The 18,767-nt window shown below is 45.9% G+C and overlaps 1 protein-coding gene across 3 annotated transcripts in view; it reads left to right on the forward strand.

Moving 5' to 3' along the window:
• Window positions 1-4,285: 4,285 nt before the first annotated feature.
• The window catches only part of larp1 (La ribonucleoprotein 1, translational regulator), a 28,025-nt gene continuing 13,543 nt past the window's right edge, over window positions 4,286-18,767 (forward strand). For 2 of the 3 annotated variants that reach the window (XM_068332140.1, XM_068332141.1), the window contains exons 1-4: window positions 4,286-4,934; window positions 14,333-14,397; window positions 14,955-15,020; window positions 18,687-18,758. In XM_068332140.1, the coding sequence (XP_068188241.1) occupies window positions 4,565-4,934; window positions 14,333-14,397; window positions 14,955-15,020; window positions 18,687-18,758 (573 nt within the window). In that variant the 5' untranslated portion in view covers window positions 4,286-4,564. The remainder of the gene's footprint in view (window positions 4,935-14,332; window positions 14,398-14,954; window positions 15,021-18,686; window positions 18,759-18,767) is intronic. The other variant, XM_068332142.1, reaches the window with a different exon arrangement.

Here is an 18,767-nt window from a genome sequence, read left to right on the forward strand (position 1 = left end):
ATGTGTGCCAAGAATATAAAAATATGAAAATATTTTACTACCTATAAACCTGTGACACTTATGGTTTCTGAAAGAATAAAAAAAAAATCCAGGTTCTAATATATATCCAGAATGGAACGATTAAATCTGGGCTATGACTCACATTTTGAAATTATATCACATTTAATTTGTCCTATATTTTCCTATTTTAGCTCCTGGCCAATTATTATAATGATGTTTGTTTTTTTCCTGTCAGAGACTGAAACACTCTCGACCAGATCTATAAAGCCTGTCTGAGAACAGGAACAGATTCTGAGGAGTTTGAGTGAAATTCAGTTCCTTCTTTCCGTTAATGAGATCAGCTGTCCACGAAAAGCAGCATCCATCATACAGAGCTCTGATCAATAAAACCAATGTAGATGCTTATGAAAAAAAAAGTCTCCACTCTGCCTCCCAAACCAGGTCCACAAAGCCACCCTAGGCTTGTCTTGCTTACGAGGCAAATCCACCATTTAACAGCTTTCAACTGTGATTTGCTGACCAGCTGCTGACTTGTGTTTTCATCCCAGCGACCCTTTGCCATTTCACTGGTGGTTGCATCGCTAAAGAGCTGCAGAGAGCTGGACAATGCCAGAGAGCTTTACATGTCACCGGCGTCATCGCCCTCAGAGAATAGGACGTGGCGATTTCATGGAATATCAGCCTGTTTACAGTGAGGGGCCAGCATGGGAGAGCAGGGTGTGTGTGTGTGTGTGTGTGTGAGACCTACTCGAGGCCGTGACTGCGTATGAGATATGTGGTCAGAGGGTTAAACAGGAGTGTTTGTCAGCCCAGGGATGAAACAGCTCTGCTCACACCTTTAGACGTGTGTGTTTGTGTGTCTGAGTGAGTTTCATTCAGTCCCACAGAAACCAACAAGTTGTTCATCAGTCAAACCACCAAACATCTGTCAGCTGATAACACAGGGTGTGGAATAAGGGGGCTATCGTATGGCAAATGTTTTGGGCCCAAAAAATAAACAAATAAACAAACAAATAAATAACATTTTATATATATATGTGTGTGTGTGTGTGTGTGTGTGTGTGTGTGTGTGTGTGTCACAGGTCACAGGTCCAGTGCCTGAAAGGGTGTCGGACCAAAGAAAGGGATGGCTCAATGTGTTTTGTTCATGCTTTCAGTCATAATATTATCTATATGTCCGTAAATGTATATATTGATAAGTTTTCATAACTTTAAGGAAGAAAAGAGCTTTGCTCAAAAAAGATCTTAAGGACTGTTTGTCGGATGAGGCAGCTGAAAAGACAAACACCAACTCAAACACCAACTCTGATCTGAATGAAGTGACATCTGCAGGTATATTTACAAACTGCTTAGCATGTGACAGCTGAGCAGCTAATAGCTAGTTAGCTTTCTAACGGCTATCAGTCACACACCTCTCACAACAGCAGTAGGACAAGGTTAATTTGTTTCCTCAACCTGTGAAAAAATAAACTTGACATTGCCGGAAATTATTGCCCTTACTGCCCTCTGGTGATTTAACTGCTGTAATACTGTGGATTTTTAAAAAAAAATGTGTTGCATTCAAGACATTTGGTTGAGTTTTGTTTCCTACATTGTGCACCAGCATCACATTCGTTCATTCATTCAAATAATGAATGAATGAATGAGTGAATGAATGAATATTTAGACTAATTTTTTATTGGAATCATGAATAGGAGCAGAAGCCAGAGTCTCACATGAGGAAGAGTAGTGACAGGTGTGTATGTTTCTCTGTGTGTGTGCACATGTGTGTGTTTGCACGTGGGGGGATCTTCTGCCCCTTCTTCATCCCCACCCGCCCCTCAAGCATACCTGTTCTTCTATGCACATTAAACACACTCATACACACACATACACACACACACACCTTTGCTTGTTTTCTAGTTGCTTTAACTCACGCTAACAAACAATTACATTTCTCATGAAACTGTTTTTAAGAATGGCGGCCTCCAGGCCATTCTGGATCGTCCGGCAGTGAATGAACCAATCAGCACTCACCTAACAGGGGCGAGAAAGTAAGAATCTACACAACGTGTTCAAACAGGAGCGTGTCTTCAGGGAGGTACCGCTGCAGTGACTAATCTGAGAAATGAACGTACTGTTTTTAATCATAAATACGTGAGCGGAGCGGCGAGGACAGCAGGCGGCTGAGGATCAGAATCCTCCAGCCGAGCACATGACCAACTGTGGAGACTCAGAACCTGTGCCCCCCCCCAGGAAGGTTCAAACACCACAGCAGCATTATACAGTACAGTGTATTCATGCATTGACTGCATTGTTTCTTCTGTTCATTCATTCATCCAGTTTTACACAGTGACTGAATTCCCTTTATCAAAACTGGTTGATTTAACGAAGCCTATAAGAAATCTTTCTGAATGAGATGACCTCTGACCTCCGCTATAGTGGAAACTGGAAGTGTCAAACAGTGAAATGCACTTTTTTTTATATTAAGTATCAGAATAATAGTGAGACCAACATGATCCAGGTTCTAGGAGCATGGAGTCACATGATGGGGGGGTCAGCCTGACTGAGATGCCTTAGGACGTTTGTTCTAGAAATGTCTACTTGCCCCCCTCCCCCCTTATATTGTGTTATTTCTATTTATTTTTGTATATGTAGTGACCTTTAAGTCAATCCAGGGGACATTTTGAGGCACAGCAATAAAATTACTGATTTTCTTCATACATCTATGAACTAAGCGGTACCTGTACCACTATGCAACATTATAATACACAGATCTATTGGATCAAATATTTAGTGATCATTTTTTACATTTTAATTCATGAGGTATATTTTGGTACTACTACTTTAAGTATGTATGAAATTACACTATTTTTTTCCCCTTCAACAGAATCCATTACTTTCATAATCACGTCAACACTTCCACTTTTCTTTTTCCACACGTCTTGTAATATAATCATCCATCACTCAAGTGAAAAGGGACATTTAATTTAGAAGCACACGTTGGGCATCACTGCAGTCACAACAGACAGTCATCCGCGTACACGCACCACACACACTGGGTGTTTTCAGTGGGATCGACCAACTCCACAAAACAACTCCGTGGAATCCGCACACGTGTAGCTCCGGTGTGGACACGTGTGCGCCGTCCAGCACCAGGAACTAACGGCTTCCGTTGTTGTTTCCACGCTTCTCTGGTGGGAATGTGAACACAACGTCACGTGAAAACTCCACACACTAATCCACGGTGTTTTTAACAACCGGTGGTTACCGTGAAAACATTGGGCAGCGGGCTGACGGTAAGGTTACGGCGAGCTGCAGACTCGACCGGAGGGAGACAGTGACGTCATGCAGGACGTCGCGTTGCGTTCAGGATATCGGAAAAAAAAAGTAATTTCCATGAATTGATCATATACGTAGGTAGCTTTAGCACCAGATGACTATGTAGGTTATACATTTAAATAAATCATTTGAATTTTCAGTATATATACCCAGAGCGTGTAAAATGGGAATATCACGTGATAAAGAAACAATTTGTTGCTAAGTTCTTTAAATTTTAAAGAATGTAAATAATTTTAGTTTTTAAAGTACTTCACATAAAAAAAAATTCAACTTTCATGACTCAAACACAACAATGCAGTCACAGACTGCAACATCCCGCGACACCCCTGAATCCAAAATTTTACCCTGACCTACTTGCATAGGTCAAATATCAAAGCTAGTGATCTGACCTACTGTCATTGATCAAAGCAGTAGCTTTGATATACGGTCTCAATCACACTGGCCTTCTCCCTTGTCTTTCTATCTTATCCAGTACAAAACTTGAAATTTGTTATCTCAAGTTGTCTCAATGTCAAGGTCATCATCTCATTTTCATCCCCTTTGCCACCCGAGTGATGTGCTTTTTGTTTCATCTTTATATCTTCAACGGTTCTGAAGATATTTTGTGGACTAATGGACAATTACAATCAATACATCACCGCTTCGAAGCAGGATTTAACAAAAAGAAGCAATACAATAATGAGAGAACAAACCTCCACCAAGCTTCCACATCACATCACAGAGCCATGATGCCTGATCTTCAAATATGACGCCTTACGCGTTAGAATCTATGCCTAGAATTTTAAAAATAACTGAGTGAACGTTGAAGAGCCGCTAAAATAAAATCAAGTATTTTCCTAGTGTGCGTTTATTAGTAGTGAAGACTACATGTTGCACCTGAAGGCATCATCGCGACCTGACCCCAGAGCGCGCTCCCAGTGGTTCGTGGCCACTCCCCCTGTACGTGCGTACGTGCGCGCCCCTTCGTATCGCGTGGTGGGGATCATCCATATTGCTGCTAGTGGTGGAGTTCGGCTGATAATCCTGGGAGGCCGTCGGACACGTTACTTTTATTTTTATTCATGTTTTAAACGACGCTGACGACTCTGCGTCTTAGACGGAAGCGTTTCCTGGTCTAGGGGCGACAGAGGAGCAGCAGGCTCCCGGAAAAAACTTCACATTTCCTTGAAATTGACGGCGAATTCGGACCGAGGGGGGGGAGAGGACTGGTAATCCAGAGGGGGAAGAAAGACGGTGGTGGGAAATGGCCACTCAGGTGGAGACTCTCCTGCCCGGCAACCCGCTCGCCACAGCGGAGGAGCACGGTAAAATGATCAGCCGTGAACCGGTGGAGGAGCAGGGCGGCCGGGAAGACGGGGACAAGCGGCAGATGGGTGTCGCCGACCCGGGGAGCAGCAGCGACAGCACACCCGGGCAGGGAGACACCTCGACCGGGGAGGACCCAACCTCCCCGCGGGGGACCGAGGAGAGAGAGGGGGTCTGCGACAGCGACGAAGGGGATAAAAACGGCAGCAAAAAGGAGTTTACTGAAGCCCCCCCACCCAAGGTGAACCCGTGGACGAGGAAGATGAACGCGGTGACCGTGGTCAGCGTGAACGGACAAGCACACCACGGTGGGTACCCCGCTTCTCCATGCGTCCTCACTGTCACCGCTGCCCCGTCCAGGTTGGAGCTCACCTGGCCGGGGCAGCAGCTGTCACCCGGTTACGTGTCAGTTATGGAGCCTAAACACTGGGGGGCTGCTTCACAAACCACTTCTATTTGGAGTGTGATCACCACCACCCCTCCACCCAGGAGAAAGTTATTCTCGGAGTGGATGTTTGCGGGCGGCTGGTTGCACCAGGGATCACACCCTGATGGTGGTCGAATGAGTCCTCAAACGCGTCCCGGCGGCTTTTTGTTCCATTTATTAAATCCCAGCTGCTCGTTTCTAGTCGTGTTCTTGATGTTTTAGCCGTTAAACCTTCATTTCCTTTCATGTTCACGCTTCACAGACGCGTTTTAAACGTCTTGATGTGAACATGAAAGGGTGAATATTCCCTAGATGCTCCCCTGAATGCATTATTTGTGCGTTTAGCTGATCCATCCAGGGAGGGGGGGTGACACGGCTCCACTGTTGTTGCCCCGTCTCCTGTCACCTAGCTTCCCTACAGTTAGCCCCACCTGCCCTGCGTTGGAAATGCAGGTTCCACGCGTGTTTTGGGGGGCATGTTTCTGCACATTCTTTCTCTGGCATCAACCAGAAGCCTTCCCCTGGCTCACATCGGTGAAAATCCACGGGCTTGGCCGCTTGTGTGGCTCCTTAGGCGGCTAACAATAGCACGCAACCTCCTCGGGCCTAGCGATCTCCGAGCCCTCCCCCGCGGGTGTTAGCCTAGCTTCCAGGCTAACAACCGCCTCTTTCCGGTATTATTATGCAAACATGTTAACTTATTAACTTAGTAAACACGATTTCCGACTCAAACACGACTCAAAACGTTAAAATGTGATGGTTTAATGTTTGCAAGGGAGCAGGTTTGTTATGAGACGTCACGTGTTCACTCCACGTGTTCCCCGAGAGAACAGCATGGCTGCTAGCTAGCTGGCTAACTGGCTAACGGGGTTTTAACGTGTTTGTGGACTCGGGGACCTCAATCACCGTGTCGTGTGTTGTGATCGCCGTGACGTGGACGTGTAATCGTGCGGTTGTCATGGCCTGTACGCGTTGTCATCACAAATGTAGCTCATGGCTGCTGCCAGTTGTCGTTTGCGTTACGCTAACAGGACACACGGTTCCGATCAGCGGCCTCCCGTTCGCCCCTTTGTTTGCCTTCTGGGTTGTTTGCTTTGCTAGAACCATGTGGCACTAAAGTAAATTTCAGAGTTCAGGCTGTACCCTGAAAATAGCCGGTGTGGGTGGGGTGGATGGAGCTGCCCCTGAAGCTGTCACATCAGCAGGCAGGCTGGATGGGGGCCAGGTTCAGAGGGGAGGCACTGGTGCTGCAGAGAGAGGCACTGGTGCCACAGGACACCCACCAGCGGCTAAAAGCATTTTAAATGTCTGTAGGAACATCTTCAACACAAATCACACGTCCTCTTCTGATGTCGTGTTGGAGATGTTCCTACTTCGATGGCTGGTTCAGACCATCAAAAATGCCCCCTCCCCTCCAATTACCCCATTATAATAATAGAGAACGGTAATGGCAGATAAAGGTGAAACAGCTCCATCGTTAACCAGTCTGCTTTGCATTGATTACAGAGGTTGTTCTTGAATAGGATCCAGGACTGGCTTCTGCCCCACCCAGGCTTTTTTTGTGTGTGTTGATGTTCTGCACATCAATCATTTCTTTGTCACTGAATGCTCGCCTCTACATTCTCCAGTTGGACACTCGATCAACATGAGTTAATTTTCCAAAAGATTACTTTGCCTTGAAGTCAAAGGAAACCCCAACGCTCAACAAATCACCCAAACCAACTTTTAAACGTCTTCTTCCGTCAGTCAGCATCCAGTCGAGCCATCAGTGAAGGAAGCATCACTGCAGGCAATAAAAGACGGATCGCTGTGACTAAAACGAGACAAAGTAGATTTCTACTTTACCTGACCTTTGTGGTCAGAGTGAACCCCACTTTTCAAATTATTTGAACTGATATTGCTGTGTGTGAGCATGCCTCCATCCATATGTTCACTAATGGAAACAGACTGAAGGGCCTTAAAACTGCATGGGCTGTAAAACGTGTGCAGTGTGTGATCTTTAGTGTGTTTACATGTTGCAAACATGCATCCCATCCTGTTTTTCTCATCGTCTTCCGTGTTTGTACGGATGCCGATAGTTTGATGGTGACTTCATCTCAGATTTGTGTTTTTTGGTTTGACTCTCTGATTTGTTTCTGGTAGCATCTTTTTTTAAAAAATTTTTTTATAACAGATCTTCGGGGGGGGTTGATCTCAAACAGAGTTCATGATGAAATAATAAGATGTTGCAGACAGATGGAGGGAAATGCTTCATAAAAATCATACACAGCTGTTCCTTAAACTTTTCCATCATCTATTTTTCCCAGAAACGTTTATATATTGTCCAGTTTATCTCTAATGTTCACGGAGAAGTACTTTAAAACAAGCTACAGTCGTGTTTGATCATCTGTTTTTCTACATGATCTTAAAGGTGTGTTAAATCGCCCAGAAGGCAGTGCTGGGTGTCAGGGAAGCCAAAGCAAACAGCTCAAAGGTGGAATTAACTATTTACGTGAAGAACTTTGAAAATGAGGCGTCAGGAAAAACCAGTTTTTCACCATCGTTCTGCTCCAGCTGGGGGGGCTGTCAGTGAGGTTGGCTCACATTGATTATCAGCTGTTAAACAAACAGGTGCTATTAAGACTGAACTTGTTGTGCTACTGTCTGACTCTTCATTCAGAACTCACGTTCTCCCAGCTGTTCCAGGGAAAGTGTTGTGGTTTGTAGTGTAATCTGAGGTGTGACCCAGTGACCAGTGACTCATGAATGAGTAGTAGTTCTGCTGAAACAAGAAATGCAAATGTGGGTTTTATCTGCTATCATCAGTAGCCGTTAGCATATGGGTGAGCCTGAGGTGACACCTCCAGATGAAGTCCTTCCTGGTTGGAGCTGTTGGCTGAAACACTGTCCAACAACTGTTCTTGATCTAAACTTGAAGTGAAACCAGCAGCAGGCAGGTTGTGAGAGTTTTTATGTTAACTGGAGATCATGACCACATTGCTTTATGATGCACGAGTTATAAGCAGTCGTACTATGGACGTAAACAGTTGGATAGTAAAACGTGTCCTCACTGGAAGGGTTGGGTAGCCTGAGACTCCCAGATTTGTTGCTCTGTCCTCTGTTGTGGTTGTGACAACATCCAACCTGTCACACACACACACACACACACACACACACACACACACACACACACACACACACACACACACACACCCTAGTACTGCTGGGCACCAACAGGTGTCAACAGGTCACTGACTCTAAAGGAGCCCTGACCCGTTGAGGTGGAGGTGCTGTTATTGTTGCACCTGTGCAGGTTTAGAGTCCCAGCGTAGCTCCCAGAGTTTCCAGACATGTAAGGCTGGAGCTTGAGGACCTCAGCAGCTCTGAGGTCAGCGGTGTGTGTCGGTACGAAAGTGTAAATCGAGCTTCACATGCAGACTGGACTGATGACGCAGAGTCGGACTCCTCCAGCCTCTCGGTGGAGCTCGTGAACGGGAGTGCAGTGGCTCAGCTCACTGGAGCGGCTTTATCTCGGTTAGTCGCGTCTGGACTTGGCGATAGCAGCTCGTCCTTATTCACCCAGGGTGTGGACTGTTGACACCAAGGATGGGTCCGGGTGGTGGGGTGGTGTTGATCAGGGGGGGGAGACAGTCTCTCAGATGTTGGTAATGATTATCTTCTAGTGTTTCTGCTGCAAACCAGACTGATGCGAGGTGTAGGTTGGTGTAATGACCTGTCATCAGACACGTCTGGGTCTAACATTCTCTCTGTGACAGTAACCCCCCCCCCTGTAGATTCATTCATCCTGATCACACTGATCCTTGAATGTCGGCTCTGCAGCATCAGCGTCGTGTTTCCTCTCCAAACACTAGTGCTCTATTTGATTTGTGCTTGTCTGGATCTAACGTGTCTGTTTCTGACTTAAGTCAGGGCGACGCCCTCTTGATGCTCTGTTGTCTAAGCCATCACTCCACAGGATGTGACATCATGGCAGAGTCATGTGACGCCCAGTTTGTAACTTGACAGCCCTTTCCTCCATATTTGGTGTTTGGAGAGGGCTCCCCTCCTGCGCTGGCCCTCTCCTGCATGTTTGGCCCTCAGATGGAAGCTTTGTGATAAATAGATGCCACTGGTAGTTTGAAGCGTTCCAGATCGAGGCCCGAACCTGTGTCCCTAATCGACTAGTCGACGTGTCACTGGGCTCGTGGTAAGAGCTCTGAGTGCTTTGGAACAGGTTTTGTCAGCGATGTGTACTTAAACACCCATGAGAATGTGTGTGTGTGTGTGTGTGTGACACCTGAGGTCTTCTGAGGCCTCACAGGATGAAATAATATGAACGTGGAGCTGCTGAGCCATCACGTCCAGCATTCAGTGCTGAATAAGCAGTACTGGAGGGGGGGTCTCCATGGGGGCCCCCAGTGCTGTGAACACAGACACCAGTCAACAGAGTGATTGTAAGAGGAAGAGAGAACGACGTGGATGGCTGATGGGGGTGTGTGTGTGTGTCATGTGACCTGATATTAAGGTAATTATATTAAATGGGCGGATGCATGAAACACGCTACCCCTCCCGGCGCTCTTCTGGCCGCTCCTCCTCCTGTTGAATGGCGTGTGTGTGTGTCTGAATCTCACCTGCACACACCTGGCGTGTCCTTGAATGCAGCGCCGTTATCGGTCCTGTTGTACCGCCGAGCAAATAGCGCTGAGATAACAGCCGTCCGTCCAGTCACACCGTTCCCAAGGTGTTTCCAGACCTGAAGCAGCTCCAGCACGTAACACCCCCCAAAAACTCTGAAACAGAAGATCCCTGAAGTGAACACTGCAGCAGAAGTTTGAGAAGAGTCTGTCAAATTGAAAGAATTATTTCATCATGTAGACAAATCAGACCGATCACTGATCAATAAGGTCTGTCTCAGTATGCGGTGTGAAGTTCTGAAACAGCAAATGCGAGCTTCACCAAACTTTGTACATGTTACTGTAACATGACCCAAACTACACGCTTCAGTTCAGGAGTCTGGACTTAATGCAGCGCCTACATATAGCATGCTAATGTTGTTAACTAGTAATTAACATTAAGTTCATGTAATAACAGGACTTATTACATCTCGCTTCAAACAGTTGATGTAATCGTCAGTGTTCGTGTGTTCATCCACCAAATATCTTTGCAACCGTTGTAGATAGAAAGATGTAACAAAAAGCAAATTATTCAGGCAGCAAAGGGGATGAAAATGAGATGATGACCTTGAGAAAAATAGGTCAAGGTCAATTCTCAACTTTTGTACACTCGGGAACTGGATTAGATAGAAAGAAGACAGAGGAGGCCAGTGTGAGTAAGACCATAGATCAAAACTAGTGCTTTGATCTCTGAAAGTAGGTCGGGGTAAAAATTTGAATTCAGGGGTGTCGCGGGATGTTGCGGCCTCTGACGGCTTTTGTTGTAGTTTTGCAGGTGTTTTTTCACAAAACAAAACTCTTCAGTGATGATGGTAATGATTCAGTCCTGACCAATCACAGACAGAGCTGCACCGCCAAAAAAAAACCCCAAAAAAGGCTAAGAGGAGGAGGAGATCACATCAATCCAGTGCACGTTTAGAAATATTACTGCTGGCTTCAAACGAGAGCAGTCAAGCAAACAGAACGAGTGGCTTTAGAAACAGGTGAGTTAAAAACTGTTTACTCCTCGGTTTTCCTGCCCCATCTGTTTGCCTGCCCCATCTGTTTGCCTGCCCCCTCTGGTAGCCTAGCTCCTGTTAGCTCCTGTGTCATGATGACAAGGCAGAAACGCCCCCTAATAGCTGCTTCGCCATTCGTCCCACTTCCTTTGATAAATATCCAGAAGAGCGCTGGAGGGAAAACCAACCCCGGGGCAGCGGCGGCGGCAGCCCGAGTGTGTCGGTGCTGAATGTGCTCCGTCATGCTCTGTAAGCAGCAGTGAGATTTTGATTTTATGAAACCTTCACAATGCCGTTTTCACACTTTTCATTTGTTCCGACTAAGCAGATAAGAGTGGATAACGCCTGGAGGGATTCGGGCTGCTGGGAGAACCTTTCATGTGTTCAAGGATGACGCGCTCTGGAGTCTGTTGCGTGATTCCGACCTGATCAGCTGTTTCCTGTGAAGTCAGAGTACAACAGGCTGTTTTACGTCTGCGTTTTTGTAATTTTTTTTTTATTTTTACGACAGCTCTGCTGTCATTTACATAGCATTCATAGCATGGCTGCCTTCAGCTAGCAGCAGCTGTGTTGTTCAATGGGAAGTTCAGATTCTCTAGCAGCGCTTCGTAAACAAGAAAGCCTTGCAGAGAGGATGGTTTTGAGTCCTGGTCTCCCACTCCGTCTGGTCCCACCCCTCCCTCTGGAGACACCCCCTCATCTCGTCTCAAAGCGACACTGGCGCGTGTGTGGAATGTGCGGCATGTGAGTGAACGTTGTTAATAGTTCAAGAAGAATCCGATGGCGTAGACGTGCAGCGATATAAAGACAGAACATGCTGAAGCGATGCCAGCTGAGGTCACAGACGGCAGGAAGAGAAGGAAACACTTCCTGTGGCGGATTGTCAGAATTCCTGTGGCTTTACTGTCGCTGGAAACATTTCCAAATCAGTGTCCCTGCAGGTCTGGAACTGGATGGACCGGAACCAGTAAATCCTGAGTGCTGGTGTCTGGATGAAGAGCTTTTTTAGTTGTTGTTTGGATGCTGTGAACATTTACATCCAGAACAGGAACCAACTCTTTTTCCTCCCCTGGTCCGGCCTCAGTGCTGTTCAGCTTTCCTCCTCCTCCTCTTCAGACTGAGAACACATGACCGACAGATGCTGCATTAAAAAGCTTCCAGTTTCCCTTCTTTGACCTCAATCAGAGACAAATTGTGAAATCCTTTCGTGTTTTCTTCTGGTTTCCACCCACCTGGCCTGTTCTCAGTTTGCTCGGTCGCTTCTCGGTCACGTGAAGAACATTTGGACCTCACCTCGATGCTGGAGGATGTTCAGAGGGAGAGTTAACCCCCAAAAAAGGGGCTAAGTACATGAAATTAATTTCGCCGTTTCAAACAGAAGTAGCCGATCCAGTAGGGGTGTGTGTTAAAGCTCTCGAGGAGTCAGCTGCTAATGCTAGCTGCAGCACAACACAAAGCATGCTGGGTCATAATGATATCACTAAATGCTGTAATCTCCCAAATATTCCCAGCTGTCGCCCCAAACTGTCGTGAACACTTTTGAAGTTTATGATATTTTGTTGTTATTGAACATTCCATGCAGAATTTAAATTATTTTGTGTTATTTTGTTAAATTTTAAACTGAATATCAGAAGACAAACCTGCTTGTTTTTTTACTGTGGTGAGCAGTACTTGGTGTGTGATATTTTAAGGGACAATATCTGATTTATGTTGAGAAATAAAGTCAAAACACTTATTGTGTACAATTGTGTGTTGGGAATTTTATCATTATCAAAAATATTGTATCATATAGTCATTACAAAAGTTCCTTAAAGTAATGTGATATTTTAAGGCCTTATTGCCCCCCCCCCCAGCCTCAGCAGCTGATGAAGAAACTTGTAGTTGTTCTGGTTCAGGTATGAAAACTATGAAAAGCGAGTCAGACAAACTCCATCCGTTATATCTGGGACAGCCGTCCAGTGTTTGTGTCGCCTGCATTGATTTTGGGGTTGGAGGTTTAACTGTTAACCCTTTCAGACACCAGACTAAGGTGCGCGTTCACTCCCGACTGAAGGCCTATCTTGTTTTATTGCAGTGGTCAGTTTCATAAGAAAATAATCAAAATGTGGCTGCTTCTGGAATATTTTTCCTTCTCAGTTATTAGAAGGTTAGAAAAATGTTCCTCAGGTGCATTGTGGGATGAACAGCTGGTTGGGTCTCTGCTGAGGTCAGATTGTGGTTCGGTTCTTGGATCTGTTCAGGGTCCTGGCTCTGCTGCTCTTTTCCGTTATTGACGACACGACTGATTGATTGGTTGTAGGATTAGCAGCTATAACTCCTGTCTCATCGTTCATCAACAGGATGTTTACTAGTTGTTTACTTGTTTGCTATCATGACAGAAAAAAAAAACCATCCTGATGTGTTGTTTCCCGTCTCTTCAGTGTTAGATCTGTTGGGACAATGCTAGCAGTAGCTCTGTCAGCTCCCCCATACTCACGCTCACTGATTGGTCGCATGTGACCTCAGACCTGATGACATCAGCGATCAGCAGTGTGATTTGATGAGTCATCCTCCACCGTGGCGATGTGGTGCTTCGTCAGAGTGACGACTGAAGAGAAGCATCAGGAGGCTTCAGCGCTCGTCTCCCTCCTCAGACTGCAGGATGTGGCCTTAAATTATATTTTGATGCTGATGACAAGATACAATATTTTGGGTATGAATTTTAAAAATACAGTCATAAACAATAAACCACAAATTTATTTCTAAACATAAAAACTCTCTTGAGCTTTTACACACTTCTACTGGATCGGCTACTTCTGTCTGAGACAGTGAAATTAATTTCCCTCTTTTGTTAATCTGGTGGTCTTGTACTGTTTGCAGATTACCGTGGTTTATTCTGAATCTGTTCTCTTGGACCCAAACCACTTCCACGCCACCAAAGTCGTTGTGTTTTAGGGGATTAACTCGTCCTCTGTTCTGTCAGTCCTACTTTCTCTCCTTCTCTGCTGTTTTTACATTCCGTGTCATCGTCATGGATGTACGTGAAACACTTGATGTTAATATGCCAACAAGTCAGCGCACCGTGATAAGAGATTTTATACCCTATCAGTAATTGTGCCGGTATTATTGTGTATGATAGCATACGGCCCACCCTGATTTTGAATACATACAAACCAACCCTTTAGATTAGAAATGACTAATTATGTTAGCTATCCTAAATAATCCTGAGTTGATAGTTAAACACAATTTATTAAAAATTGACTATCTCTGATCATCTTATTGATGATGTCATCACTACTGAGAGTTTGACTGTTTCATGACATTTTAATAATAAATTTCCTCTCGATGGCGTGACAAAATCCTTCCTAGACGTCTGACTTCCTGTTGTCCCTAGAAGCGTCTTCTCTGTTCTGGTTCTGGCGGTTCTGAGCCCGATTGGTTTGTTTGAAATGAGTGACTTGTTTCTCTGTGCTGTTACCATGGTGATAACTGAATATTGTTGTAGTTTCTGTGCGGCTGATGTTCTTGTGAGAATGAGGAGGAACTGATGGAGCAGGTCTCCAGCTGTCCGAGCTTCATTCGGTGCTCCTGTATTCATTCTAACTGAACAATGTCCAGATGTTCACACAACCGTTGTTTTGTTTCCACAGAGCCGACCGGCCCCACCAAGGTGATCCGAGCGGGGAACCCACCGAAAGCCAGGCGTGGAGGAAAGGTAATGTTACTGGTCCCAATGCTGAAAACCCTCCCCCTGAAGGGTTTGCTTCATAACCTCCTGACAGGGACACGTTATGACCCCCCCAGAGCTATTAACCACACCTTGACTACAAACTTTACCACCTTGTTTGGACAGTGAATGGGTAATGAGCTGAACATCAGCTTAGACAACCTCATTGGGGGGGTCGGTGATGGTGCTGCAGCTCCCATCATGCATTTGCTGTTGATTTAAAGCTGACAAACATCCCATGATAGGTGGAGTCTGGGATGTTGTTCAGTTGACCTGCCTGCCTGTAAGAAAATGAAAGTATTGAACTGCTGTTGGGGTGAGCATTTAAATTGGGTTTGCCTTTGGCGTCTAGTGGGCGATGTAGAGGAGAATCTTTCCTCAGTAAATAGTCAGATGTCTTTCTCACTCGTATTTGAGTCGTAACGGTTTCTAGTGAAGCTGTAGGACCTGACCTTTGACCCAGGCACACCCACACTGAAGGTGTAGGGGTCAACTGAGTCCACCTGTCTGCCCCCTTGATGGTGTTCTCTTAATTTGTTTCCCAGGTTGGAGACTTTGCCGATGCCAACAGCTGGCCGACTCCCGGGGAGATCGCCACCAAAGACATGCAGGTAGGCCTCAGGGGTTTCTGGGAGGTATTTCCTGTAAACGTTTGCTGGTTCCGTTCATCAGTCGTGTGTCTTTGCCATCAGCTCCGGTGCCAGTCCGTTCACACCGTTTAGATAGATATAGAATATAGATAGATATATACTTTAATGATCCCAAGGGAAATTCAGGAATACACGAGAATGACGTTTTCAGGGCCTGGAGATGCAAATTACTCCAGAGTGTAATCACATGTTGAGGCCTCCCTTCGGTTGTCGTGTCAACGAAAAGCAGCTTCTCTCAAGATGACATCTTGCAGTTTGGGATTAAAATCGTATTTATCCGTCTAGCTTCCATCGCCCGCTTCATGCGCACGCGTTACGGTTCAGCCCCAAGTTACGCAAGATAACACAAACCGTTTCAGCCTGTCTGATTCATATAGACTGGAGACTGACCAGAGCTGAACCCACTTACAGTAACGATTTACTGCTGTGGAAAATTTACACTGCCAACTAGTGGCCTGGAGTGTATCCTGCAGCATTTCCTACATCTGCGTACACAGTTTTAAAGTCATTGTATGAATGCAAAGTAAGAAACATCTCATTTTCAACAAAAACAGCGGAGTATGTCGTGGTCTGACATTCTCTTCACACGTCTATCTACATACATGTTCAGTCCATTGTAGTGAAAACTAAGAACCATAAAACCAGTGTTTTCTTTTGTGTCAAGAATCAGATCGATGTGCAGCAGTAGGCGGTTGTAGTTGGGACTTAAATCTGCCGCTCTGAGTTTAAACCAAGCCCCTGATTCAATGTAGAGGTCCCAGGACGGTCTGGGGAGTGCTTGTTTGTTTGTTTGTTTGTTTGTTTGTGTCGGGCCAATGGCTTGGCCATGATCGGACCTCAGAATGATTAATGGCGTTGGTGTCTCACATCACAGGCGATAGGAAGAGTTTGTGAAAACTCAGGAAAGGGATGTGAACATCATGAAATGTGAACGTGTTTTACATCCAATATTTTCGGCAGACAGTGAAAAGGGAACCAGGGAGTCGTGTTTTTGCTCCAGTGGAGGAAACCATTCTGTCCGTCGTGTCTGTTGGAGGCTGCAGCTAATGTCAGCATTGTTTTAACAGAAACAAGTGTCTGTTGTTCAGTAGCGGTCAGAGGAATGGGGGGGTAAATAGATGTGAAGGCAAACGCAGAGAGACTTCCTGTTTTAATGGCACTGATGTTCTGGAGCAGCTGGTTTTTTCACAGAAGCTAACGAAAACCTCCAGACAGCCGTCGGCTTCATTCCCTCAAGCCTGTTGTTTGTTTCTGTTCGACAGAAACGACTCACCTCTGTGTCGTGACCTCTGACCCCTCTGGGAGACGGAACAAAGATGGCTGACCCCAGAGCAGCAGACAGACGTGTTGTCGTATTGATTTTTGTCATGGAAATAAAAAAGCAGAGCCTCCCTAAGAATCTATGCTGTTGCTAATTCATTATCAGCACCTTTCCTGTTATAATCCACCCTTAACACCCCCCCCCCAACCAACACCACCACCACCGCGTGCCACGCCCGTCCTCCCCCTCACCCCCCAGCTCCTGCTGCGATCAGAGGTGTTTCCTAGCAGCAGAACCCTCAGAGACCTTTTCTATTCCTGGGGTGGGTGGTGGTGTGTCGGGGGAGCACAACCCTGCTAACCTCCTCTATTTTAGGCAGCCAGGTCTGTTGGAGGGGGGTGACTGGGGGGGTGGGGGGGTAGGTCACATCATCAGAGCCAGAAATAGAGGATGGGTCTGTGGATCGAATATGTAGGTATGAAGGGGTGGAGTTTGGGGCGGAGGGGGCGGGCCTGGGGAGGGATGTCCTTGTAGGGCCCCCCTCCATTAAACCATCATCATTGCTGCTATTCTGGGAGGCGTCTGAGCTCGACACGGAACACTTACAGCTGTAAATCACAGGACGACCACAGACCTGCTGCTGGGGAGTTGGTGACCGTTTATGGGGGGGGGGGTAAAGCTCGTGTGGGAAATGATAAAAGACGGCTTTACTGAATATAAATATAACAGGATGAAGGAGGGTTTGTGTTTAAGAGTCGGGTTCTGTGATAAAACCAGTGAAAAGATCTGAGCGTGTAAATGTTACCGTTACCAGTTCCTCGGGGGCGTCTGTGGTTAAACTGGATATAATATCATTAACACCTGAACAACAGGCAGATTGGAGCCAGAAGGAAAGGAAACTGTTTATCTGAGCGGATCAACCTCAAGGGAATCAGAGCTCCGAGTAAATCGATTATAAAATTTGACACCTTATTGGATTTTTAAGTCCAGATTGACGAAAACATTTGACCCCGGGCAGTAAACGTACAGTATTCTCCACACCATAAGGCGCGCCCTTCAGCGAATGGCCTACAGGCAAACCTCGGGTTTCCAACCACAATTTCGTTCCGGAAGGCTGTTCGCATAGCGATTGGTTGGAATTCCAATTTTTTAATCCGTTCCAAGACTCTAGAAAACTACCTTTTTTTCCCCATCATATGTTATTTCATAATGTCATTTATATATTAAATTGTATAGTAATGAAACATATCAAAGAAATGTAAAAGAAAGAAGCAAAAATGTTCCAACTTCTAAGACAAAAAAATTCCAAATGTTTTGGTCGAATTCCAGTTTGTTCGATGTCTAAAGCGTTTGAAAACCAAGGTTTGCTTTTTTTTAAAAAACTTTTGTCGTTTTTTGAGATAAAGGCTTTTAGCTGCGCCTTAGTGTGCGGGTAATGCTGTAATCGATGAAGAAAACGATTGGTCCGTCACGGATTGATGCTAAATATCGTCCCATGGCTCATTCCTGTTTGTAAAACATCACATTAGGATTCAGCTTCGCTTCAGTCGATTATTATTGATGCGTTTCGTCTTGACGCCAGCAGCTTGTCCAGCGGTGGCAGGCCTTCACAAACAAAGCCCGTGTCAGCGTGTTTCACACACACACACACACACACACACACACACACACACACACACCAGCACATAGGCGTGTTGAGCCAGGACAGACGTATGTGTTTGTTGACGCTTCACTCCATTAGTCTGTTTTCTTAGGGATTACCACCTCGCTGTTTGTTCTGTGTCCAGATTGAAAGACGGCGGCGTGATGTTTGCTCGCCGCCGCCGTGTTTTGAGCTCCTTGATCAATGGCTGTGAAGTGACGGGCGCTTCATGGAGCGGTGAAGAAGAGGCTCATCATCATTTCCTATTTGTCTATTTCTGTCATTTCCCTCTAAAAATAAATCGTCTTTTTATTCCGTGTGGATGCTGAACGATGTGTTCCTGTCTGGACATAAATGATGCAGCGTTTCACCGCCGAGCTAACGTGGGACGTCCCGTCCCGTTGGACACCCGCAGGAGCGCTGCAGAGGCAGATGCTTCTGATTATCCACAGCATTCCTTTTGCTGTTTTTTGGCCGTTTTGTGCTGCAGGAGGACCCAAACGCCCTCAGAGGGAGATGAATCTGCGGTAATCGGGGTCCTCGTCTGTCCGTCACAACAATGGACCAGTTTTAACCAGTTAGAGGGCGTCTGATTACCTTTAAGCTCACTTTAGGGCCTTAAAAAGTTGTAAACCGCTGACTCGTACACCTTTTTTGTGAGCATGTGTGCATCCCCGTCGGCCTCAGTGTCCTTTCTAAACTGCTCTTCCTTCCCTCTGTTCAGATGGAGGCAGTGACACGGACCGTGTCCTGCCCGCCGACTGTCAGGCAGGTCAGAGACTCGTGGAGATTCACTGTAAGTCCA

The sequence above is a fragment of the Antennarius striatus genome, chromosome 13 (genome assembly GCF_040054535.1).
Source record: "Antennarius striatus isolate MH-2024 chromosome 13, ASM4005453v1, whole genome shotgun sequence".
Lineage (NCBI taxonomy): Eukaryota > Metazoa > Chordata > Actinopteri > Lophiiformes > Antennariidae > Antennarius > Antennarius striatus.